The following is a 26941-nucleotide window of genomic DNA, read 5'->3' on the forward strand; positions in this document are numbered from 1 at the left end:
GATCTAAGCTGCCAAAAACCTGAAAGATTGCATGAATAGTATGTGTTTTATTGGAAAATACCTGCATTGAACTAAGAAGGGAAACTGGCTAGTACTGACTAGATTTGCCTGCCTCAGCTCATACTTCTGACATATCTTGTTGCAATGTGTAAAAATACTTCCTATATACTATCATCAAACTGACACGAGAGTTACTGTTTGTACACAGGGGCAAGGTGCTCTAAGTAATTTTTACTGCCTTTCTAAGACTTATATGTGATAAAAATTGTCAGACAATGTGGGTTTAAAGTTGTAGCTTAAGTACAGGGTTTACTAGTAGGTTTAAGTAGCAGTGCATTTAAGTGGCAGTTTAAGTACAGGGTTTACTAGTAGGTTTAAGTAGCAGTGAGTTTAAGTGGTGGTTTAAGTAGTAGGCTAATAGTAGGTTTAAGTAGCAGTGGGCTTAAGTACCAGCTTAAGTACTGGGTTTAGTAGTGGGTTTAAGTAGCAGTAGGTTTAAGTACCAGCTTAAATACTGGGTTTAGTAGTAGGTTTAAGTAGCAGTGGGTCTAAGTAGCAGGTTAAGTGCAATGTTTAGCAGTAGATTTAAGTAACAGTGGGTTTAAGTGGTGGTTTAAGTTGTAGGTTTAATAGTAGGCTTAAGTAGCAGTGGGTCTAAGTAGCAGCTTAAATACTGGGATTAGTAGTAGGTTTAAGTAGCAGTGAATCTAAGTAGCAGGTTAAGTACTCGGATTAGTAGAAGGTTTAAGTATTAGTGGGTTTAAGTGGCAGTTGCAACATTTGCAGTGGTGTAGGCTTAGACTTAGCATAGCTATGAAAAGGGTGAATGAACATGTCCCATAAAAGAGTTGCCAGTGTTTTAAGGGGTATAAACCTTTTCCATCATGTAGTGACATGTCTGTCTAAGACTACAAAACTGCTGTACTGATGGCACAGTTTGAAATTAGAATGAACAGTGGTAGACAACGTGGGTACATTTGAGTTTTGGGCTAGTATTGACTCTGTTATTTTAGTCTAAATACATAGGCAAACTAGTTAAAGCTAGTAAAATATAGTGGGTCTATATCACATAGTCGAAGTCTTATAACTTCGAACACGTAATGTTCGAACCATAAAATAATGGATAAGAAAAAAAAAACAACGGAAAACAAAATAAACTGTTTTAAGGAGGGGAGCAAGCACCCCTGCACCCTCCACACCCCCGCTACTTAAATATACCAACTCCGAGATTGCACCCTATTGAACAAAATGGAAACCTCCGCTAATGGAGATATCCATTCAAACACTCAAATTTTTACAAATTCGAACTTATGGTCTCGACCATATGAGGTTCGAACTTGTAAAAGTTCAACTATGTGATAGGAACCCAAATATGGTCTGTTTATTCCATTAGTATAATGCAGTTTCTATCTTTGATAAAAATTTGAGAAAGACGACCACTTAAGAGAATAATTGCCAAGCTGATCATTGTCAGTGTACTGTGAAACAGGATATGATCAACAGGTCATTAGCAAACAGAGTTGTGTGGCAGCTTAAAGGTGAACAGCATACAATAACTCAGAGGACCATTATCACTTTACACATCTAGTCTTTTGCAAATAATGGTTAGGCACCAAAGGCTAGAAAATCATTAGCACATAGCTTTGAACATGTTTATTAAGTAATTGACTCCTGCCATGATGATGAGTACTTTATTTTTTGTTGTTTTGATAGTCTGTATTTGGACTCGAAGTACTAATTGCTAGAAAATATACAAGAGCAGCTAAGTACTGTTTATTGCAGGCTCTCAACAGCTACTGTGGCTACTCTTTACTCCTCTTAAGTGCCCTGGATAGTGCCATAATGTAATGGTTACCTGAAGGAATTGTAATTACTGCCAAGTACCCATCTCTGCAATGCTTTATGAAGTGTGCCCATTATGTATTTTTCTGACTAAAGAAGGGGATATTTTGAAAATATTTAATGTAGCTACAAGACATTAGTTTTGCCTAATTCAGTCTTCTAATGTCATGGATGCCAGAATTAATAATATTAAACCAAGAATACTTACTGTAGTACAGGGTTCAGAGCCTTTGTTTACCACAACAAAGGGGTTATATGATGATGATAAGCATCATAATTGTAGTGTTTCTTACTGCTTTCTAATTGTGAGCAAGTAATGATAATTTATCACAAAGCTTTGGCATCCGAAGGCTGTTGAAAGTCTATTTCCTCTTTGCCTGCTGACTAATTCAAGAAAAGACTTAAGACTAGTTTAATTAATTGACTATAGTGATACATTTTATTGTACAGACAAGGTATTTGGGTAATCATTCTGCTAATCCAGTTTGCTGATTCTGCCATTCTGAATCATGAAATCGAGTGACAGATGGAACAAAAATGAGCCAGAAATAATGTTTCATTTTTAGGCTTTTTATGATATAATTTTCTGCCATTTCCCTTATTGAATATCATCCTCCCTCCGATGTTCAACTGACACCTGTAGTCCCCTTTCCTTTCAGCCACTTGACCATAATGTTACTGGCCACAGTGCTTTCTTTTTTTGTCTGATAGGCAAACCTGCAAACTGGGGCCCGCAGATCTATAGCCAGTGATGTGTGTCCTTGCACATATATCATTCACAAACTACAGTGTGTCATCATTATTTGGTAGGCCAAAACACTCACACTCAGCTGTGTCTCCTGCTGCTGCTATTGTACCTGGCTTCCACAAAATGTCAGTAACATAGTAAGTCAGGCTACCTCCTTTCCTTCCTAGAATGGGCAAGCCTACCTCGTTTGCTCAGTGTTGTTCAGCTTGGCTGTCTCCTCTGGCATCCAAGCTCACATCCCAAACCAGCGTCACCAGGGCTCAATTTTTCTGTGCCCCAGAACTGACAGTTATCAAGCTTTTTCATTCTTAGTCCAACTTCACATACCTTAATACTGTTACCAAGTGAGTAGTGTAGGTCTGCCTGTGAATTCGACTTTCATAATAGGGTCACCTTTTATGGATTTTTTAATCTAATGCACCTTTCTTAATTTAACTAGCATCTTGCTTGCACTTTTTCAGTTGTTGGGTAGTCTACATTACATGGGATTCTACCTGTTGATTAGTACTAGTATGCGTGTATTTGTGGTGAATGCTATAACTGGCTTAGCTCACATCTTTGTTTAATAAAATAAAAATTATTATTTTGCGTCCAGCAGTGTTTCACTTCTGTAGTCCTGCTATCCAGGGAGCATTTCTGTGCTTTAAAGAAACTTAGAAATAGTTTTAAGGACTAATAGTATTCTGATTGCAACTGCTCTAGCATGTACTGCTTCACTTTTAGTGTTGGGAAAAGCGACAACTGACAGACCTTTGCTTAGACCTTTAAAACCATATCACATAAATGTGCAGTTTTATGAACTTATTTTCTGCTTTGCCTTTGTGGTGTTGGTCTGAAGGGCTGACAAGAAAGTCCTGTTTTTTTTTTTTTTTTTTTTTATCTTTTCCAAGCTTGAACTATAGAAATGAAAATATTCTTCATATCTTCTCTAGCCTTTAATAAGGTTGTGTTTGAAATTCTTTACAAGTCTGTGAGATGAAGAGCAAACTGAATGAAGGAGTGCGTTACTGATGATCTCTAAAACATGGCATGTAGACAGCATGAGCGCATTTAGTAGTACTTTGTCCTTCCCATTTGTTTGCAATTAGGATTTTTTTTCTTTCTGATTTTATTGTGTTAACTAGTTGCATGTCCTACGGGAGTGTTTTACACTGCTGTGCTTTATTGCTTTTCTTTAGCCTTCAATGCCTTGAATCCTGGGTATCTTTAGGTTGGAGGGGGTAAAGGAGATACTGACGCTCCTTTAAGTTTTATAAATTTCCCAGCTCACAAGAGGTTATTGTCAAGTACAATCATTTTACTTTTTTTTTTGTTTTGCTGGCCAGCCAAAAAAAAAAAAAGTCTCTTTTTATCTTTTGATCTGGAAACCACATCCTTTGGTATTCCCTTGCAGGTCTGTTTGAATTGTATGACTAAATGAAATGCTGTCATAAAACGTAACTATAGGAAGTGGCATATTTAGTTATTTTCACACTGACACTAAGACTTGCAATGATCAACAGAGCCCTTTAGAGCTGGTAACTTGAAACCATATCGTTTGGGTACATTCATTTATTTGTTTATTTATTATCTTGATGCTTGGGTGGTCCTAGTGAAGCCACTGAAGCAGTTGATTGAGTCCCTTATGCCAGAGGGATACCAGAGGAAACATTCGTTCATGTATAGATAAAGCAATGAGAAAAGCAAATTTCATGTAGAAGCAATTTCTTGTGTATCTGTCTTTGTATGTTAAATATTGATTCAAACTGTATTACACAATTTTATCCATTTTAGGGACTGGTCCTAAGAAATGCCCTACAACAGACACAATACCTCTGCAGTGCAGACCCTGACAGAAGTGTGCCAATATTACTAGGGTAAAGAGCTTTTGTTTCAAACATGTGGTAGGAACTTCACCCAGAAGCATCTGGATAACTCCTTTTAGCAAATATGTACTGTAGGTCTTATACTATTCTGGTCCCCTGCGATTGGTTTCCCTTCCATCTCACTATATAGAGTTAAACTGTAAAGGCATGCCAGCTATCCCACAATGGTCAATAGAAGCTTTCTGTCTGCAGGCAGGTCAAAATGTTCCAGTGCCACTGAAATGGAAGTTGAAGGACCACTCGGTAGTATATAGAAGTCTGTGATACTGTTTGTGGGAACAGCGGTTTATTACAGCATTACTCACTACAGAGTCTCTACCCTGCATTGTAGTGCATACTTTGATACTTCCTTTTGGTGTCTCAAACTTTCTTGCCTACTACATTTGTTTGCCATATTGTACAGTCTTTTGATTGAGGCCCCAATCCACATAAGAAGGTAACTTACTATGATGATTAGCCGATGATAAGAAACCTTCCCCTCCCCCACCAGCCAGACATCTGCAATTGAGCCTATTTCTCCACCCACCAGTTTGTACTGATGAGATTATCCCAGTAGACTGCCAACAACACATAATAATGTGTTTCTTCTGGTGCAGCGATGTAATTCCAGCACTGTTTACTCTATTGCTGTTCTTTTACCCACTGTTATTTAGTATCACTCAGTCCTGTTACCTGTTCCAAACCTTCTGTGTGTAGTGTACCTGATCTGCTTCTGTGATCTGCAAATGTTGCTGGTAAGTTCAGTTTGCTTGCTTGTTTTATATTGGTGTGTAAGTGTGTTGTTATGGTTGTGCTACATGCTTCATGCTGCAGTGAAGCACTACTGGTTGTAGACTTAGCATGCTGTCTATGATTGTTTCAGTGTGAAGTTTCTGATAACAAACTTCTGTGCTATTGTCTTCCTTGTGAGGGTTCTGACATATAGCCATGGGACTTTTGATTGGAGGGATGAATAAGACTAGTCTATTTTCTCTGTACTATTCCATTGTGCTAAGTTACATTAGTTATTGAGATCAGCTGCTGATTCTACATGTAAAACCTTTAATGAAGACATTCTAGAATGTTAAGACTGCTTAGATTCTGGGTAAGGGATTACATTTGACTGGCATATTTTCTTTATGACATGAAATGCATCTGCTATAGAATCAACTGGTATGCAATAATCTCCAGCATATAAAAAAGCTATGTAAACACGAGCAGCACCCAGGACGACTGTGATTTATCGCAGAGATTCCATGTAAAGTTACTCTTCTCTACTATTTGTGGTTTCATTTTTAAGGAAAACAAGCTGTGCATAAATGTTATAAGTATGTTTTTTTATTTGATATGCATGAAAGTAGTCTATGTAATTTCAGGAGTTACTGAAATATGTTGGCTTACCAAGGACATTGTTCACACCATTGTGGGTCAGTAATTATAATTAATCCAGCATTTAGCTGAAGGCTGTACTATACAAGTCATGTGCTTGTTTTAATGGATGTGAATTACAGTGTGAGATCAACCTTCATACAGTAAGACATGAAGTGGGTTAAGAAAATACTACTGTAAATTCAGTGGGTTGCCACATCTCTCTAGTTAATTCAGCCATAACTCTGTGTGAGTGTAGGTGCGTGTGTGTGTGTGTGTATGTGTGTGTGTGTGTGTGTGTGTGTGTATGTGTGTGTGTGTGTGTGTGTGTGTGTGTGTGTGTGTGTGTGTGTGTGTGTGTGTGTGTGGCCACCGTGGTATCTCATCTCCTTTATCTTCCATGTGCCTCCTCCTCTCCTTCCTTTCTTTGGGCAACTGTAACTCTTTTACCTGATCTTCATATGTCCAAGATTTTGATTAATTCTTTATAGTAAAACATATTCTAATATAAAACTTGGCAATTTATGCATATTGATGTTATTGCACTGGATATAACTCTATATTTAAAAAAGTACTCATATACAACCCAACAGATATAATAATATAATATAATATAATATAATATAATATAATATAATAATTATATTATATAATACAATAATATAATATACAATATAATTGAAATTGTGTACGTGATATAACTGATGTTAAGGATGTCTGAAAGATGGAAGAAAGACTAGAACTAGCCTCCCGCCCAAAGACTGTGTAAGTATAATTGTGTGTCTTTTTAAGTGTCACAGTCCAAAACATCCTGAGATATTTCTTTTGGAAAGAAATAGTTAACAATAAATAATCTTCAAATGTATTTATTGTTTGTTTACTGACTTGAAAGGCCATCTGGAAAGAGCTTGTTTGCAGTAAAGTCCCGAAGAATGTAACTCCAGACATACAATATTAAGTACCTGTAATTCCCCAACACAAAAATGGTTGTACACAAATGTACACAGAAGGATATAGAGGGAGTATTTATTTTTTCAAATATAATTTTTATTAGTTTTTACAAGGTTTGTAAAACAGAAACATAAGAAGGTATAATACAGTATATATATATATATATATATATATATATATATATATATATATATATATATACAAAAAACTTGCTATGCAGAGAAATTGTAACAATATGAGTAAGCATAAAGACTTTACCATAGCAAATCAGTACTTAAATAATAAGAAAGACCTACTAACCAAGACAAAACAAACTTTCTAAACCAAAACATATGCATTGAGGATAGAATGTAATAGTTAGCCTCCCTTATACTAACTGTTGTGATACAAGATAGGGTATGATTATTCTTAGTTAACAGTAGGAGGAATAATAACTAGAATGGTTAGGGGAAATATGTATGTCTTATTTATGTGTAAAGTGAGAGAAAAAAGGAGGTTTGTTTGGTAAATTAACACTATTTACATCATGGATGCCATAACAAGTGGACAAAGGGACATCACACAATTATGTTTAAAAGTATAGTATAGTATAGTATAGTATAGTATAGTATAGTATAGTATAGTATAGTATAGTCTGTATTCATCTGTTATATGACTGAAAATCACAAGCATAAAGGTCTTCATAAATTGTATTAATAGGTAGGTATGTTATATGATCTTTACTTTGTTTGAATTAAATCAAAGAGACTGCACCAGTAATTCTGGAAATAGTCTTTTTTTTTTACTACTAGAACGATACAGAGGGAGTGTTATGTTATTGAAGAAGACAGACAAATAAATGTGTGAGCTGAAAGTAAGCAAAGAGATGAAGCCATTTATATGCATAAAGAATTTCCTGAATGTCAGCAGTACTTTAATTGCCATTTATAATATTTAATATAAGCAAACAAAAACAGTAGTATAGTGTGTGTGTACTGGTACATTGAATAAAGAAGTATGTTTGTGACATTGGTATACATACTGAATACCAGATGCAGTGAATGTAAACTTGGTGCTCTGCTTGGTAAATGCACACAAAAAGCAAATATGGAAAGCATGTCTAGTGACAACGAAATAAAGATATAGGATACATTACAAATGTAAGAAATATCCATTTTAAATATGGTATAGCTGGTTGGAAGACAATCTCTGATATAACAAAACTAAGGAAGAAGAACTTCAGGTAAAGGAATGTTATAACCACTAGACTTTACCCTTTGGAAGGGAATGAGTGTGAAAGAAAGTAGAAATAAAATTAAGTGGGAGGACAGAATGTGGAGAGAGTATTCTTAGGAATAAGAAAAGATTATAATAATGGTAATTACAGGGGTGGTGAGATTGAGGGAGTAGAAGTGGATGAGTTTAAGAGAAGGGATATCATAATGAAAAAGAGGATATAGCTGAGGGAAAATGAGAGAGCCAGAGACAGGTTGGATGAACTGAGAGATGAGAAATACCTGAAGTTTGTCAGAAACAGAGACATGCTGACCCAAAAAGTTGCAAGACTTGTGGTTATGTAGTTAGGCCAGATAACCACACAGTTACATTGTTAGTTTCTGACTGTTTTTTGGTAGTATTGGGCTTTCTGTTGCCTGTTACAGGTGTTGTGATGCATACTTTCTTACAAGTGGACAGGTTTCGGTGATGTTGTAAAGTCCCATAACTGTTTTTTTTTGCAAAGTGTCATGATCCATATGACCTTTCTAACCATACTGAGGACTCTTACCTGGATTTCTGGTCACAGAATAATCAGACAGTGTGTTTTCTTACTATGCCCTTCAAAGACTGGTGTCATATTCAGAGCTGCCTTTTTCATGTAACAAATACAGTCTGTAGAGCAGGAGATCCAAATGTTTGTTAATACAACTACTCATGGCTAACTTTGAAGCAAAGCTAAAAAGAGGTAAATATCCCTTTTGAGGAAAGTACTGCTTGTTTAAATTATACAAGTGCAAAAACTTCCATATTTATGAAACAGAAACAAGCAAGTATGATGGCACACAGATGCATCAACTGGGACTTGAACCCATGCATTCTACAACAAAGCTTCATCTGCACTAAAAGCTATGCCACTAAAATCAATAAGGCTTAGGCTGTCAAGAGTGCACAACTCTTGGTCAGCTTATACCCTTGTTACCTGTTATTCATTACAGTTACAGGATGTACTTGCAAAGGGAGTGAGACTACAATATTTAGAATTAGCGATAGACGTAAGTGATTCATGAACCATGCATGTTTCTTGAAGTACTGCCGAAAACAGGATGTATAAGCTCTAGACTTATTTGCTTTCTACATTCACATTGCATATATATATATATATATATATATATATATATATATATATATATATATATATATAATATATACACCACACGCACACACACACACACACACATACATATATATATATATATATATATATATATATATATATATATATATATACACACACATACACACACACACACATATATATATATATATATTTGTATATATACATGGGTCTACTACCGGAGATCGAAATTACACTATTTTGAAATCCAGTAGTAGATGCCCAGTAATGTGAAAGTGCACTTCACCGAAAGTGCACTTTCGCAAACACCACTTGAGCGAATGTTTACGGACCTTAGAGTTAGGGCTTGGGTTAAGGATAGTGGATAGCTAGTAGGGCTATCCACTATCTTTAACCCGAGCCCTAACTCTAAGGTCCATGACTACTGCACCACAGTGGAGGAAATTGTATGTCCTCCATGGTGCAGTAGTCACAGACCTATGTCCTCCACTGTGGTGCGGTAGTCACAGACCTTAGGGTTAGGGCTTGGGTTAAGGATAGTGGATAGCTAGTAGGGCTAGCCACTATCCTTAACCCAAGCCCTAACCCTAAGGTCCATGACTACTGCACCACAGTGGAGGACATTGCCCGTTCGTTCTAGTGGTGTTCGCGAAAGTGCACTTTCGGTGAAGTGCACTTTTGCGTTAGTGGGCATCTACTACCAGATTTTGAAATAGTGTCATTTCGATCTCCGGTAGTAGAACCATATATATATATATATATATATATATATATATATATATATATATATATATATATATATATATATATAAAACTATAAAGAGACAGAGTTTATATGAACTATTTTCCAGAGTTGTCGAATCTGTGGTTGCATTCACTTCAGACCAGAATAGCATATAGGATGTGAGTATGTTTCTGCTTACCCATCCACTACAACCCCGCTGTTTTTTTTTTTTTTTTTTTTTTTTGGGGGGGGGGGGGGGTTGGCTTACTTTTTCTTTCAAGTTTGTTTTGCTGAGGTGCTAAGAACTAGCTTAATGATCAACAGGAGATAGCAAATGAATCTTAACCTTGTCATGAATGCAGATGACATACTTCTAGCCAGTACAAACCACTTTGACCTACATAATAAGGTACAAAATAAATTCATTCAGCTACGCAAATGGACCTACTCCAACCTGCTTCTAATCAACCCCAAGAAAACCAGTGCCATGGTTTTAACCACAACAAAAAACTGTCTATTATTCCACAAGTTAAGTATCATAATGGCAATATTATCCCCTGTGTCTTTGTAAAGATATACCAGGGCTTTATACTGTACTTAACCCAGCACTGTCCTTTGCAATACATACATATTTCAAATAAAGTCCAAGCTCAACTGAAATTATATTATAGAATTAGTTATTTTCTCTCTTCATAAGCCTGCTTAATCATTACCAAAAATGTTTTGCTACCTAAATAAATGTGCTCCCCTTACTTGTTCTTCACTTTGTACATAATACCCACATTATACAAATGGCAGAAAACAAAATTTGCAGATTTATCATTCTAGCTGACCCATTTTTACACAACTGTGAATTACTTAAATACATTCATGGGTTTTCAGGAGCTAACAGGGCCACTTTTCTACTAAACACTTTGATTTTCAAAGCGCTAAAGAGCTAGAACAAAGCTACTCCCCACCTTTGATATGTCGATTATTGATACAAGATAACTCATATATAACCTTCAAAGCTGTCAAGAAATCTATTTTTTTTTTCTTACTAGGCCATGGTTCTAAACTGCACCAGGAGTAAGAAAATTGTTAGTTTTGATTGTAGTCTACCATCTTTTCTCAAAAAAAAAAAAGCCAAATCAGGGATGTATTTTAGTGTTGCCCCTGATTCTGCAGGTTGCGATGCTTTGACAAAACACTGTATCATTTGTATCCATGATTTAATAGTGCAGAAGCATTTCTTAGAGTCCCACTGCTTTGCTGAGGACTCACACAGCTGTACGTTATACTCCAGTGAAGGTAAATCTTTTGTGAGAGAGGCCTTGATGGTTCTGAGCAGTTATCTTATATTCCCTTTGTACTAATATGTCACAGGCCTTGCTTTTCATAGAAAACCTACAGTGAAAAGAAAGCTTAGGAATACTGAAAAGTTCATGGAACAAATCCAAACAAGGAAATGCTTCTTAAGGCCAGCAAACTAATCTAGTTCCTGTAAAGCATCTCTATAGCATGTGCATTTTCACACCTCATATTGTGACTGCTTGCTCAAAGAATTTCTACAAATGACTGGCTGAGGTGTTAGAGGCCTTGCCACAGTCTGGGTCATAATTATTTACAGTTCAGTCCTCTGCTGTTGCTTAGGCAGAAGACCTGCTGTGTTGCACATATGTAATTTTTCTATGAAGCTATGTGATTGGTTTTTACTGATGGCAAGATCAGGAGATGGGGAGAAAAAAAAAAACTGCCACACACTGTAATTTGGTCTTATTACTGTATTCAGTTTTTATTCTGAGAAACAGAAAGAAAGAACATGCATAAAAATGAGGTTCCTACTGATGTGCATTTTGGCACACAGTAACAACTATTATAAAACCATCGCTGGCTGATATAGCTTAGAAGGCGCAGACAAATGAGAGCCTTCTGTAGTGCACTTAATTAAAAGGTCCAGGTAGGAGAGTAATTATCAGTTTTCTCACACTTATTTCCTGCTGCCATTTTCATTCATGACTTTTTACAGGTAGTGGAAAATAAGTACGATTTATTGATCAATTATGGCTCGTAAGTCTGTTCATTGAGATTTACACAGTTAGCGAATTTTACGAAGTGGTAATAAGAACAAGTAATGATTTCCAGGTGATGATTTCTGGCTTTGGCACTGAAGACTATTATTTCTGTTTCATTCTCACCCTTTCTATCTCTCTCTCTCTTTCCTTGTCTCTCACATAGGACCCGGGATATTCAGCTTTAATTTTCAACAAGCTTCAAGTGCCTGATTATTCCCAAAAGGGCCACAATGAAGGGGAAAGTCGGTGTGAGGTTTGTGCTACTCATTTAAATCAGCTGAAGCAAGAAGTCATTCACATGGTTCAGATGCCCCACCCAACATCTGTTCAAGCTGTGCCGGACTGTATTCAAAGTTCTGTAACTGTGGCTAAAGCTGCACCTAGGCTAACTGCACAGAACATGCTCACATTGTCATCTCCGAGAGACTGGTCTGTGGTTTCTGGACAGGTGGGGCAACAGCCTGAGAAATCAACAAATCTTCTGCCTGGAACAGACAGGAGGAAAGGACTTGAATGGCCTCAAGGCATGGGCAATTTTCCAAAATCTAGTGTTCAAGTAACTGTAGCTCCCAGCGGTCTCAGTAGCACTCTGAGTTCTGTTACTATTCAGGCCCAACAGTACCTCGAGGGCATATGGAGTATCTCAAGAGTGAACAGCTTTCTTCCACAAGCATGTCTGGTAAGTGCTAACAGTATGCATAATCATATCTCAGAAATAATGCAGTCTGACATCCCCTGGGTGTTCAGTCTTTGTAATGAGACTATGCTTTTTTTTAAACATGTATTGTGTTTACTACCTTTTTATACTCTCATGAAGCAATTTCAGTCCAGGCTTTGAATTTCTTCCTGATTTCTATTACATTGTTAAGTCTGGTTTGTGCAATACTGAATTAGAGATGCTTTACTTGATGCTGAAAAATGGGTGACATTTAATTGGAATTCTCATCCCTATCATTCAGGCAAAACTTGAAGTACAGAAGCTTTTGTAAAGAGAGCCGCTACATAAATACAGGAGTCAAAGCAGTTTCATAACGAAAATAGTGTATGTACATAACTGAAAGTCCATGCTTTGCAAAGGCTTCAAATCAACCCATTAATGAGAATATAAAACAATAGAGACTTATGTGGGGAAAATGTAGCTTGTAAAGTGTGTGATACTTGGAGGGTAATTTAATATCACTGATGTCTATTTAAGTGCTACATTTCAGGTCTATGTTTAAAGTATAGCTGTGATAAAGCACACTGAAGTAATAATGATAGAAGTCATGACTCATAGCCCAGGTACCTTGCACATAAATCAACTCTGGAGTAGCAGAAGAATGTGTTGTCTACATTGTGTTGGTATCTGTAGTCTGTGTGACACGATTACTATGCCACAGACTGCATACCTTCTCCCAGTCCTTGCCATCTGTTATCCTCGGATTATTTCTTTTGATGTTGCCTCAGATGGAAATACAGGATGTTGTGAAACATTCTGGAAAGTATTTTGAGCACAGCACGTGCAAGGGCATTTTAACATTAGTCTGGAATCCTTCCATGAAGCGATGTGACAGCTAACCCCCCCAAAAAAAAATCGTACCTCTATATGTTTTCCTTATGATGTATACCTTTACTCTGACAGACATGCAGCTAGTGTGTTTTACCAAACCTTGCATCATTTTTGCATTCTGCCTCAAATCCGAAACTGATACGAGGTAGAATGAAAACAGTTTAGTCCCACTTTCCTTACTGGCCTGCCTTTCTGTATCCTCTTGCACACTGATAGTTCAGGCTTTTGTGAACCTTCTTGGAGCAAAAAGATTTGACACTGCTTGACTTGCTGCATTTTTTAGAAAACTGAAAGACGTTATGGTTACGTTGCCGGTGTCCTATGTCCTTCAAGCTTTGATAATGGCTCAGATGTAGAGTGATAGTTAAGGTACAGTAAATTAATGGGGATAATAACAAGACTGAAAATCATGCCGATCTGTTTAGCGATGCTGTTATATAGCTGAGTAATGCATTATTTCACTATGTGTACCCCAACCAGTAGGGCATATTAGTCTATGCTGCCGCTAAGAACATCTCTGAATGTAGTATTCCAGGTCTCTTATCAGTCTAATATGATGTTTTATATTTGTCTGTGTGGCAGTTTGGAATTCCCATGTGGTATTCTGAGATGCCATGGAAATGGCAAGACAAATTGGCATGGATTTGAAATCAAATTAAATGAAATATGTCTGCTCAGCAAAACACCTCTAAGGAAAGAAAAAATGTTGCATCACTTTTTTGTAAGTTACGTACATTACTAAGCAAAAAAATAGAATATCCATATAATACCAGTGAACTTTATTTTTTGATTTACTAGGGAAACATCGATACACCTTGCACCGCTATTTGTTAATGTACTGATATTAGCTGACTGCAAGTCAGTAGAACCACGGTACTTATGTCTCTTAGCAAATCTTAATACAGTACAAGCAAATGAAAAACAATGTCCAAAAACAAAGTAGCAGAGCCATCAAACTGAATATACACTTCAGTTTGGGAGATTGAGTCTTGTAACAGATGCATTTATTGCCTTTGAAGTAGCGTGATGCAGGTACTCCCCCTTTGCTATGTCCCAGTTTGTAAGAGAGTAGAAACTGTACAAGAGCTATCAGGGTTCATTTTCATTATGATACATACTTTGTGATAAATGTTCTCTGCTTGCAGTTCCTTTTTTAGTTACTGATCTGACTTGCTGGTTTTCATAGCCTAAAACTACTTTGAAAACTGCAAGACTTTTATACTAGTATTTTTCCTCTGTGCATTTATCCATGGTAAGGTCTCTTATCTTCAGAGGGACTGGGACATAAAGCTTCATTGTAGTGAAGAGTCACCAACCGACAAAATACAAAAATAAAAGAATGACATGAAGCAGGTGGGAAAACATAGCACTTTACTGAAGATCAGTGACCACTGTTATCTGAAGCTGGAAGTTTTTCATGGACCAATATAATAAAAGCAGAAAAAACAGACTACAAAGGATTTTTCAAAAAAAAAAAAAAAAACAAACAAAACAAACAAAAAACAAACAAAACAAACAAAACAGCTGTGTTTCCCTTGGTAGTGATTGGGGCACAAAAGGCTGGAGATGATTGGTTGTCTGACAAGGGTGTTGCTGGCTAGTGCCAGTGGGAGACATGGTCTGGTTAATTAATGGGCAGCCTTTAAATGGAGTGATTGCACCAAAGAAATAATGTGTCAGTCAATGGTTGGATTAAGAAACAGTCAGAGGATTGATGGGCTAATACCATCCAGTGTAATCTGAGGCTCTCAGGCTGTTTTAAATTGTATGAAGGAGGTGATTTTGCCTGAGAGATGTGAATGCTCCATGCCCTAAATCAACAGTGCAAGCTGCTGAATGGCCAGTAGATTTATTTGGCCAAATAGAATTTATATGTCTAAAGCCAGATACATTGTCTATGTGGTAGAGAGAGTGGTATTGTCAAAGAGATCAGTGCCAGGAGAGAGTTAAATGGTAGGCTAAACAATAGGGACATAATCAATGTCTGGAGTGTTCTGGCTCCTGGCTCCTTGAAAGGAACTAAGCCCCCATAAGCTATAATTAAAGTAGTCTGTGGGTGGACCAGCAGCAATAAAACAAAAGTTGGGAGCAAGGACTTGAGCAGAGTACACAAATAATGGAATGGTATATCTTAACAAACTGGTCTTTAATACATTGTCCTATAGAACCTTTGAAAAATAGGTTATCAATCATAATGAGAAACTTTCAGGAACAAGTCTGTGAGGAGATGCAAGACTGACAGTAAAAGTGATAAGAATCATTGAAGTGAGACCCAAGAACCTTAACCAATGAATAAAGCTGGAAGTGCCTGAACTGACCAATGGCAGGTGAGCTCCTTAGCAACACCGTTGCTTCAGAAGACTTTAATGGATAAGTTCTCACTGAGGACAACTGTCCTGTAAACATTGAACCTGACTTGACAATATAGGTCCTTTTGTTTGATGAGGGATGTGTGGTGTCTTCCCATGTTGCTGGGACTTGCTGTCAAATGGAAAAATGAATTTTGTGAAGCAGTTGTAAGAAGAGGTCTGTCTCTAGAGTCATTAAAGGCACTAGGATATTGCATTCCTCAAACTACAATGCTCCCTCTGGGCTACATAGCCATCTTCAGAGCCTTGAATTCAACTGAATGAAAGTTGCCCATCAGCCCATTGCCTGCTTTCCCATTCCATACCACCGACTGGTCTGTTATCCAGTTTGTGTATTTGTTCCATTCAAAAGTTTTTTAAATTTCTCTAATAACCCAAAATCTAGGCATAAGTTAGCTAACAGAAGAAAATTACTTAGTAAGTCCAACCATATAAAGGAGATTTATTCACATAAGTAAAAAGTGATGGAAACAGAAGGTATTTTAAAAGAAATTATTACAATAAAATCAATCAGTATAATATAACAACAGACTCAGAATGGATAATCAAAACTTTTATAAAAAATATAAAAAATAAATTATCTAATGACCAAGTGAAATTAATTAAGAAAATCTGTCTCAGTGTCTGAAATTCAAACTCAAATTAACAAATTAAAACCTAGCAAAGAACCAGGTAATGATGGAATTATACCAGAACTCTACAAGTTACTGCCTAAAGAAGCCTTGAACATATTACACAAAGTTTAAAGAATTTAAAAAAAGTTCCTCCCTCCAGGAAATATACTCTTATATCCCCAATTTTAAAAACTAACAAAGATCCAACTGAGTGCTCTTCATAGGTTCATAGGTTCATAGGTAGGTACTAGGCTATCGGCCCAAGGGCCTATGCAAGCCTAGCCAGCAAGGTATAATAGCTTTCTCCACCCAAGAAAGTTTTCCTGTGCCACTGTCCAGCAGAGACACAGAAGTGATCCCCAGGGTGTATTTCCTATTTCCCATCCACTCATTAAGATTTTTCTTGAAGAGTGCTAATGAAGAACTTTGCTTGACATAGATGGGTAGCTTGTTCCAGAGTATAAGAAGTCTCTGGGACAGGAATCTATCCCTCCAGCATGTCCTGTTTATTGTGGTGACAAGGTTTAGGTCCCTAGAGCATGTAACTTGGAGGGATTGGGATTTCTTTAGGTGTAGCATGTCCAACAGCTCTGGGTTTGACATAGCTTTATATGTTAGGCAGAGATCACCTTGGGGTAGGCGATATGCTACTGAGTAAAGCTGGAGTTTTTTGAGGCGGTCAGTGTAGGGCATTTGCTTGAGGCCAGTAATCCTCTTTGCGAGGTACTTCTGTGGCCTTTCCAGCTGCTGCAGATGTCTTGTGAGGTACATTCCAAAAGGGGCATTGTACTCTATAATGGGTCTAATGATTGATGAGTAGAGGGGAACAATGACCTCTTTTTTTCCTGGATGAGAACCCTTTTATGATGAGGTGTGCCACATAGAAGGACTTCCTGACTACTGTGGCAATGTGACTATCAAAGGTGAGACTACTGTCCACCTGGGCCCCAAGGTCTCTTATCACACATTCAGTGTTAAGTAGATTGCTGCCTATGCGGTAGTTCATGGGTACAATGTTTTTACCAAAGGGGATGACACTGCACTTTTTGGCATTGAGCTTGAGGCCATGGCTCTGACTCCAGACATCTGTCTCAGTGAGGCCCTTCTGTAGGATGTCCACATCATTTGGGGACTTGACTATGGCTCCTAGTTTGCAGTCATCTGTGAACTTTGTCAGCCAGAGGCCTTCTGTGTTAGCCTGTACTTCAGAGAAGTAGATACCAAACAGGAGAGGTCCCAGGTCGGAACCCTGTGGCACTCCACTTGTCACTGCCTTGAGGTCAGATTTGGAGTCTGCAACTTTTACAGTGTGGGTTCTGTCAGTGAGCCAGTTGGCAACCCATCTTGTGATGTAGGGATTTATACGTAGTTTAGTTCATACAGACCAATTTCTCTTTTAAATGTTGACTGTAAATTATTCATAGTAATTTATGCAAATAGATTAAAATATGTTTTACCTTCCATGATTAGTGAGGATCAAACTGGTTTTATTCTAAATAGAAATACTTATGACAATATCAAAAGAATAATCACTGTATTGACTATGTAAAGAAAACAAAACAGAATCAAACATTGAGTCTAGACATTAATAGTGCTTTTGACTCTGTGAATTGGAAATATCTTTTATTAGTCTTAGAGGAATGCAATTTTTCAAGTAATTTTACACATCCTATAAATCTTCTTTATGACAATTGTTTTGCATATTTTAAAATTGGTAATTTTACTTCTGATTCAATACAAATTTTAAAGGGAACTAAACAAGGATGCCCTCTTTTTCCCATGTTTTTCACTCTAATTATAAAATCTTTTGCTAATTTTATTAGGTCAGATTTAGACTTAAAAGGCATTAGCATAAATGGGAACTTGTTTTCTAAAGTCCAGCTATTTGTTGATGACATTCTTCTGACATTGAATGACAATGGTAGTTCCCTTTCTGCTGTTTAAGGCAATGGATGTTCCAAAAATGTAATCTGGTCTCCCCTTTAAAGATAACAAAACAAAAGTACTACCCATCAATGCCAATATTGATAGGATAAATGATAGATTTACTAAATATATTGTCAAAGAGAGAAAAATGAACTATTTAGGAAGAATTATAACAGATAACATTAATAATATAATTACAATTATAATAAATTACAATTATACTAACAACATAATCAGTATACAGAATCTAATAAATAAATGGAACCATTTTTCTTCACAATGGAAGAGAAACTATAATCAAAATAATTATTTCATCAACAATTGTATATACTATTCACTCATTATCTTTGCCTCCATCTAAAACACAGATTAAAAATTTAATACATTAATTTTAAAATTTATTTGGTTCCCTAAGAAACCAAGAATTGCCTTAATTCATCATATAAGAGACTAGACAGCAGGAGGGATTGGACTACCATGTCTAGAATTATATTCATTATTATCAATTATAAAAACAGTATCTGTTTGGATAAATTATATTTACACAGCCAGGTAGAACAAGTTTCTAGGATGCCTTTTCATAAAATTTAAACATAACATAAGTGCTAATTATAATCTTATACTACACAATAGTTTACATTGGTTGCTGAAAGATTTATTTTCAGGAAGGATTCACTAGACAACTGACTTTATTTTATTTCTACTATTTTAAATACCTTTAGAAACTTAATTTACAGAAATCCAACATATAAGGCATGGATTTTTCTTCTATTCCCTATAGCATACACTCAAAATAATCTTTTTAGTTCAAAGTTAGACACAATGATTATATTTAATGAAAAAATTCTGATATATTGGTTTCAATTAATAAATACTGAAACACTGCATTCTATTGATTATATCATAGATAAATATGATTTAAGCAAACATATGTGGTTGGATGTACAATTTTGCAGACAATATGTAGAAGGTAAAATTAGGTTAATGAAACCAAGATCTTATCCCAAAATTAATTGAACTTATATTATTAATAAAACAAAACACACTTTGAGAGGGTCTCTTATCCAAATTATATAGAGCAGTGAGGAAAGAAAAAGTTGCAATGACAATTATTGGAACTATTTTACTCACATTAATAACAGACCCCAGATGAAGAGGATAAGAAATAATTTTTAATATAGTCTAAACAGACAATATATTCTCTTAGATGGAAACTTTTTACTTGGAAAGTTTTGCATAGATCTTTCTTCACACCTCCTCATAAAATTGAATTAATGTTTAAATAGAAGCAAGTTTGTTGGCGATGTAAACATGAGTTTAAAGCAGATTGGCAACACATGTTCTTTGATTGTGTTGTATTTACACCTTATTGGAATAACATTAATCTTTTTTACAGGCTTTATTTGGGGACAGTTTTATTTTATCTAAGTTATTAATTATTTTTAATACCCCTATTCCTGTTTGTGTTAAAATAATTAAATACCCTCTTTTATGGTCCATTTTATCAGTTGTGAGGAAAGTTATAACCAAGAATTGGAAGAATGAAGCTACACCCTCATTCAAAGAATTCACAAATATTGCAACAGAAGTATGTCATGCAGAAATTATCTTTATTAAATTAAGCTCTACTATAATCCCTTCCTACTATAATATCTGGACAAATTTCAAGGAACTGCTTGATAAACAAAAATAGCTATAGTCCTATTAATTGTAATGTATAGGAATTTTTTTGAGATTCTTCATTGTTAGTAGATACTCTTGCAAATAGTTGTTCTTGTTTGTTCTTGTTCATATTGTTCTTTTTTATGCTTACAAATTTCTAAATGCAGTTATTGTCATGAGCAGTTTGTTTAGTTAAACTCTAATAAAAACTTTTTCAGAAAACAAAAGTTTCTCAATGGGTCACTTGAGCAGCTTCCACACTGCTTTAGCTAGCCCTGCAGAGGTCTGTAAAAGCAAACATATTAAGAGCATATGTAACTATTCTGAACCAGAACAACTCTTCTGCCCTTGGCCTGCTAAGTAGTATAGAGACAACTGGTGTCATATAGTTTCCAATAACAGAGTGTTACAGCTTAAATGTTAGTACTATGTGTCACCTTCAACAAGTGATGTTGCCCTAATTTACAGTGAGACGACTAATCAAAAGGAAGTATATCTCACTTACACAGGACTTGTGAACCAAGGTCATTGCACAGGAATGCCTAGTGATTTCCCATCTTGTAGCAATGTCACAGCTAACCAATAGGAAAGAGAGAAAAAAGAACACTATAATAAATGGCACTTTATGTATGTTTTTACTATTTGGTAACTGGGTAGGTTGACTGGTCCAGAGACCCTTCTTAGCCTTAACATATTCCTGTAACCCATTAAGAGATATTGCTTTTTTGAGGTTAGTACTCTGCCGGATCCAGAAAATAGGAATTAAATTGCTAGTTCCACAGTTAAACTGACCAGTTTGGTTATATGCAGATCTGAGCTTCTTCGGGATGACTTCTCCATGTCAGTTTACCACAGTCTACTTAAAAAGCAAACAAACAAGCAAACAAACAAACAAATGAAAAAAAAAAACAGGTAAAAACTGCAGACCACCATAATTATATGCTTTTTGCATGAGAGTACACATTGACAGCTACACTGATTCTTTGATGTTAATAAGAACCAATGGCATAAAAATTGCTGATGTTGAAAACTATTCAGGTTAAATAACCCCTGACCCCCTGTGGCAGTCGTGTCTTCACTGTTGTTTGTAAGTCACTTATAGCGAGGAATGTGCAATATTTACAACAGCCACTGTGTGCACTGTTACAGCTTGCCGTTTTTGTTCTTCATGATGTAATCTTACGGATAATGCAATTACATGGGTATTAGCTGTCTTGCCAGAAAAAACCCACTTTGTTCATTTCATGTTTTGTTAAAATACATATGTAAGTAAAGTAGTGCTGGGGATGAAGCCCTCTGCATGTGGGGCTGCCCCCACATTTTCCATGTTTGACTTTTTTTTTGTTTTTATTTTAAACCCTGCTTTCTATAAAGTGGCTGACAATGACTAGTGCATCAGTTTCTTGTACTGTATCCCATTTAAACTGTTTGCATCTTTAATGATTGTGCCTCTAATATTATGTTAATGTTAAAAGAGAACTCCAACCTGAAACTCCACAAATATAATTCATCATGCCTTAGTATTCTGTACTGTACTAAGGCATCAGAAATTGTTTAATTGTTTTGCATTATATTTTAATTTCTTTTGTCCTAACATTGCCATCATGGTATCTTATACCCTGAAATGACTGTTTTTACATAGAGTTTGTCTTTTTCCCCTCAATGCACTTTGTTTCTCCTTTACATGATTCCTGGCATTGTTTATGCAATTCTTGTCTGATATAATTTTACTTATAAAAAAGCTGCTTAAGCAGGATCTAATCTAGGAATAGTCAGAGGATCTTACTGAAAGCTCTGAACTACCAGAGGCTGGTAACTAATTACTCTTACCCTTAAGTATTTTAGTTTAGTCAATTACAGTTAGATACAACCAAAAAGGGCTAGGAGCTACAGCTCTCCAAAAAGGCAGGCCTGTTGTCTCTACATCAGAAGTGTTACATGATGCATAAACTAGATATGTGCAGATAGAGTAAAAAATGCTATTTATATCTTTGTTGACAGACGTTGGACATATTAAAGTTGAAACAGATCACAAAGCCTTACAGAGTACTTTCAGGAATCTCTAGAGAAAGTGTTAGCTGTATTGCAAAGAATACTATTAACTCTTCAAATTTAGGATATGAAAATACAGTATAGATCAAGAAAGTATATGCTTATTGCCGAAACACTGAGTCATGCCTATTTCAGTGGGTACAAAAAAGACTTTCTGTAAGAGGATCTGTAAGTTACTTGGATTGTGACATAAACATCGATAACTCCTAAGAAACTACAAAACATTAAAACCTGCAATGACAGATAACATAGAAATGCAGTTGTTGTGTAGAGCCATAATGCCACAGTGGCTTGATAGTGTAAAACTTCATCCACAATCAAAGCACACTTTGGATATTTATGAAATATTTCAAATGTGTATGTTATACCACTGCCACTATCAGACAACAAACCAACCTATCCAAATTCAAACACTTGCTAACACAACACTTTAAAAACACTTGGCTCTGCTGTTGCACCTCCAAAGGCTAGACTATTCTGCCCTTACCGACCTACATTACCCGTATCTAGTTCAACAAATCAAATTCTTAATGTAAATTTCCTACTATCTTCTACTGCTTTACCATTAGTGCTGCTGGCACTTTGTCTACCGTCCCCTGACAAGTTTTTCCCTCCCTCAAAATTCCAAGTCATACTCACTGCATTCAGTTTCACTATAACTTTATTTTTCTGTATATCAACTAACAAAATATACACAGTATTAACCTTTCCTCAGCTACTCTCCGCTTTCTAGCGTTTATATCACATCATTGAAAACCGAAAACACCGAACACCATTTAATCAAACCTAAATAATCTAAAGCACACAATAGCGGACATTCAAAACAGCAAATTTTTTCCCAGGGAAAATATTCATTATTCCGAAACACATTCACACAACACAGGCACACCAAAAAAACAGCAATCTACACACTTACACTTAAAATCATACATCTAATCCTACACTAAAATATACAAACACTACTATCTATCCACTTACCTTAACCCAACCCTAATCCTAAGGTCCATCACTATCACACACTCACCTTACCCGCGCCCTAACCCTAACTCATGTAACCCATGCCCTAAACCTAACGTCCACACAATCACACACTTACCTGAAACCCCGTAACTTTCCACCGCAGTGCTAAAAATAGCAAAGCCACAGAAACGGACAACCAAATTCTTTCCCTAGAAAAGAATTCGATGTTCTGCAGCTTTGCTATTTTTAGTGTTCGATGCATAGGGTTTGACATTGTGGCATTCGACATTATCAGCTTTCGATAACGTGATATAAACCCGCTTTCTACTCTTATCACCTCCTTTCTGCTTTTTACTCATATCTGCTACACATCTTCTCTCTTATTTCTCCTACCCATAACTGTAAAATTGTAATTTGGCATTCTAAGTCACACTGTGTATGCCAGTTTGTTTTGTAGTAATCTGTAATGACTATATTTTATTGATTGTAGATTTTCTCTAGTATAGCAAACTTTCAGTTATTGTATGCCCATACTGTGACTTTAAGCTTTGCATTTTCCTCTGTTCTGTAAAACTCTCTATTTTGTAAGAGGAGTTTTTCTTCCGAGGCCTCCACTCAAAAGGGGCTACCACAGTCCACTCGGACTACCCTAGTCAACAAAATAGATTGATTCAGAGTGAAATTATCCTGTACAGGGGTTCTACAAGGTCTCTCACTCATATGTAATAAAGACGACAGTCTAGCTCAGTTAGGAATCAAATACTAAAAAGTATATAAATCACATCTGGCAATGTGCACATTTGTATTCAGCCAGCATCTTCATCTGATACTAAGTAACACAAAGAATTAACTTATATAATCGCAGTAAGTATAATTTCCTACTCTTATATTAATTTTTTAGTCTAAATATCCGGGGACTATGCATCTCAAGGATACAACAGTTTTTTTTTCCCGTGGTTATCCTGATAAAATCAATGTTTCCAAGATATGGAATGCCAGCATGGGAGATTTCACATAATGGCTATTAATTTTGAACTCAAGAGTTCAGAATATTTTTTCAAAGCTTTGGGATTTGCATGTTATGTCATGTCCAAGGTATCTATAGTCCAATGGGTAAACTAAACTCATGAATCAAACTATAAAAACAACTCTAAAGAAATATGGTTTGTCAGTTCAAAGAGGCTGTTGCTGCTTGAGTGCAAGAAATGCTCCACTGTAAACCCCAGGACTGTCTCCTTCATAGTTATTGATAGAGGAAAAGGCTGAAATCAAATCTCCCACTGAAGGCAAAAGCTGAGTTTAAGGCTCCAAATGTCTTTTTCCTTGCTTGTTCTAGAGAACAGACTCAACCCACATCACTTTAAGAAAAAAGACATTTGAAAGAAGTAATTTTATGACCGAAGTGCCAAAACTTGTCTTTTCAGAAGGAAGATGAAAGGCTGAGAGTGACTGGTCCTGCAAAAAAAGAGTAGTGCAGAACTTAAAACATACCCATTATAGAAGACTCATTAAGAAACCACTCTGATGTCAGGACTGTCTGTATACGGTATATCAAATAAAAGCATCAGGCATGACACACATTTATACTACAGTCCGTATAGTCTGGTGTCTATGAAATATATGTGAATTTTGCATTACATTTCTAGCACATAGACCTGAATATAGGTTCATTGGTAAGTACTGGGCTAGCTGCCCTTGTTGGCCATTTAAGCCTAGCCAGTTTCCCTTTTGATGCTCAAAGTAACGTATCCTGTTTGGTTAGAAATTGGCCTTCTGCATCCCATCGTTGATGGTTATGTTTTACTCCTAATGAGAATAACTGTCTGGGTTCATAGGAATATTATACACGATATCTGTAAGTCTTCTTCACAGCTGCCTTTACATAACAGAAATGTTCTGAACAGGCAGAGATTGCTTCCTTCACTAGTATAGCAGTTTCTCACCATTAAAAAAATGACATTAGCCAGCAACAAAAAAGTGAGTCTGTGTAGAACAGACGGTATTACTGAAGTATCTTAATTTGTTATAACTTTTCTTCAGTTTATGTACATTTTGTTGAGGAAATTCTAGGATTAATTGCACAGAATGAGTAACACAGTAAACAAATCTTGACAGGCACTGAAATTTGCATAAATGTTTGCATTTAATAAATATTCTGTGAAACCCTCTGGCATGTGATGACATCAGATTTATGCAGCTGAGCTTTCACTCTAGTTATGGGTTTCATTGATCTTATTTCAGTCCCGTAGTTCTAATGGTTTTATAATTAGAGTACAGTTGGACGAATCAATGAGGAGATTATTGGTATGTAAATAGATTTCTGTGCTGAAGATGAGGTAATTTCCCAGTGTGACTAGGCATCAATCAATAGTTAGAAGTATAACCATAATACCTATTAATAAAAAAAGTGAAGAAATATGAGGTAGGCAAGACTAATGATACATTTCATACTCTTATCCCAGTCTAAGTACTGCATCAATGTAAATGTCTGTGTCTAGGAATACATCTACCAATTTATTTTGTGCATTTCACTTGCACTTTTAATCAGGAGACCATTTTCAGCAAAGCAGTCACGAGTAGCATCAATACACATACATTACAAATGATCTGCACTTTAGCATACAAATAAAAGATTAGCAGCATTTTCCTGCTGCTGGGTTGTTTTGGTTTAAGGAGCACCAAAGGGACTCAGTTATGCTCCATCACCGATATCTTTGATATTGTTTTTTGAAAGCATCTGAATAAACATTAAAATGAGTTGTCACTAACTTTACAAATTCCTCACCTGAGTCTGCTGTCACCCTTTTCGTCTTGGTTTAACAGAGGTTAGAGATATTGTAACACTCATGCATTTACTGCTGCACTAAGCAAGCATTTCAAGGATTGTACAACTGATGTTACAACAATGATTTCTATTCTTTCTGCTGGAGGGTAAAATGCATGCATTACTTCAAAGATTAAGTAGAAAAAATATAGTATTGCTATCATATCTTATTGTTTTCTTAAGATAAGCAAGTCAAAAAGAATAACATGGTTTTCTAGTGGCTCATACCTTTAAATACAGAGATTTTTACCTAAAGAGAAAGTTTGTCAGTCTGCTGTTTGGTTCTGATCTTAGGCCAAAAAGCTTCATAGTGTTGCCTGCTATTTCACTGGCATGACAAAGGATGCAAAATTGTTTAATACTTTCACATTGCTAACATAATGTCAATAATATATAAGATGTATTTATTCTATAGTTGGAAAATATATTGTATGGTCTGTAAAAGAAATTGTTGGTCTCTTGATTGTAGTAATTTATCAGATAAATTATAGCTCGACTTCTAGCTGTAACTATCAGCTTGATACCTGCTCTTTCAGGACTATCTACTTGAAACCTGCTCTTTCAGGACTATCTAATTGAGACCTACTCTTTCAGGACTATCTACATGAGGCCTACTCTTTCATGACTATCTACATGAGGCCTACTATTTCAGGACTATCTACTTGAGACCTACTCTGTCAGGACTATCTACATGAGGCCTACTCTTTCAGGACTATCTACATGAGGTCTACTCTTTCAGGACTATCTACTTGAGACCTACTTTTTCAGGACTATCTACATGAGGCCTACTCTTTCAGGACTATCTACATGAGGTCTAGTCTTTCAGGACTATCTACTTGAGACCTACTTTTTCAGGACTATCTACATGAGGCCTACTCTTTCAGGACTATCTACTTGCTAGTGCATACCAGTTACTTCATATCAGTTATCTTGCAAGCATTACCACTTGATCTGTTTCATCCACAATAGTATCTCTTCAATATTTGAATTGTCATATCTTGATATAAAACATCAAACAGCTTAAACGTTTTGATGCTTTTAATAAGTAATCCAAGTTCCAAGACAAAAAGCATCAGCAACAACAGTGGAAGTGGTCATATAGTACACTGCTCAATAATTTAG

At 36.1% G+C, this 26941-nt stretch overlaps 1 protein-coding gene across 4 annotated transcripts in view; it reads left to right on the forward strand.

Annotated features, from left to right (window-relative positions):
* Window positions 1-26941, forward strand: part of KIF26A (kinesin family member 26A) — a 620820-nt gene that overhangs the window by 336512 nt on the left and 257367 nt on the right. For all 4 annotated transcript variants that reach the window (XM_044074337.1, XM_044074338.1, XM_044074335.1 and 1 more), the window contains exon 3: window positions 12027-12542. In XM_044074337.1, the coding sequence (XP_043930272.1) occupies window positions 12027-12542 (516 nt within the window). The remainder of the gene's footprint in view (window positions 1-12026; window positions 12543-26941) is intronic.

This window comes from Protopterus annectens, chromosome 6.part0 (genome assembly GCF_019279795.1).
Source record: "Protopterus annectens isolate FY-2018-M chromosome 6.part0, PAN1.0, whole genome shotgun sequence".
Lineage (NCBI taxonomy): Eukaryota > Metazoa > Chordata > Ceratodontiformes > Protopteridae > Protopterus > Protopterus annectens.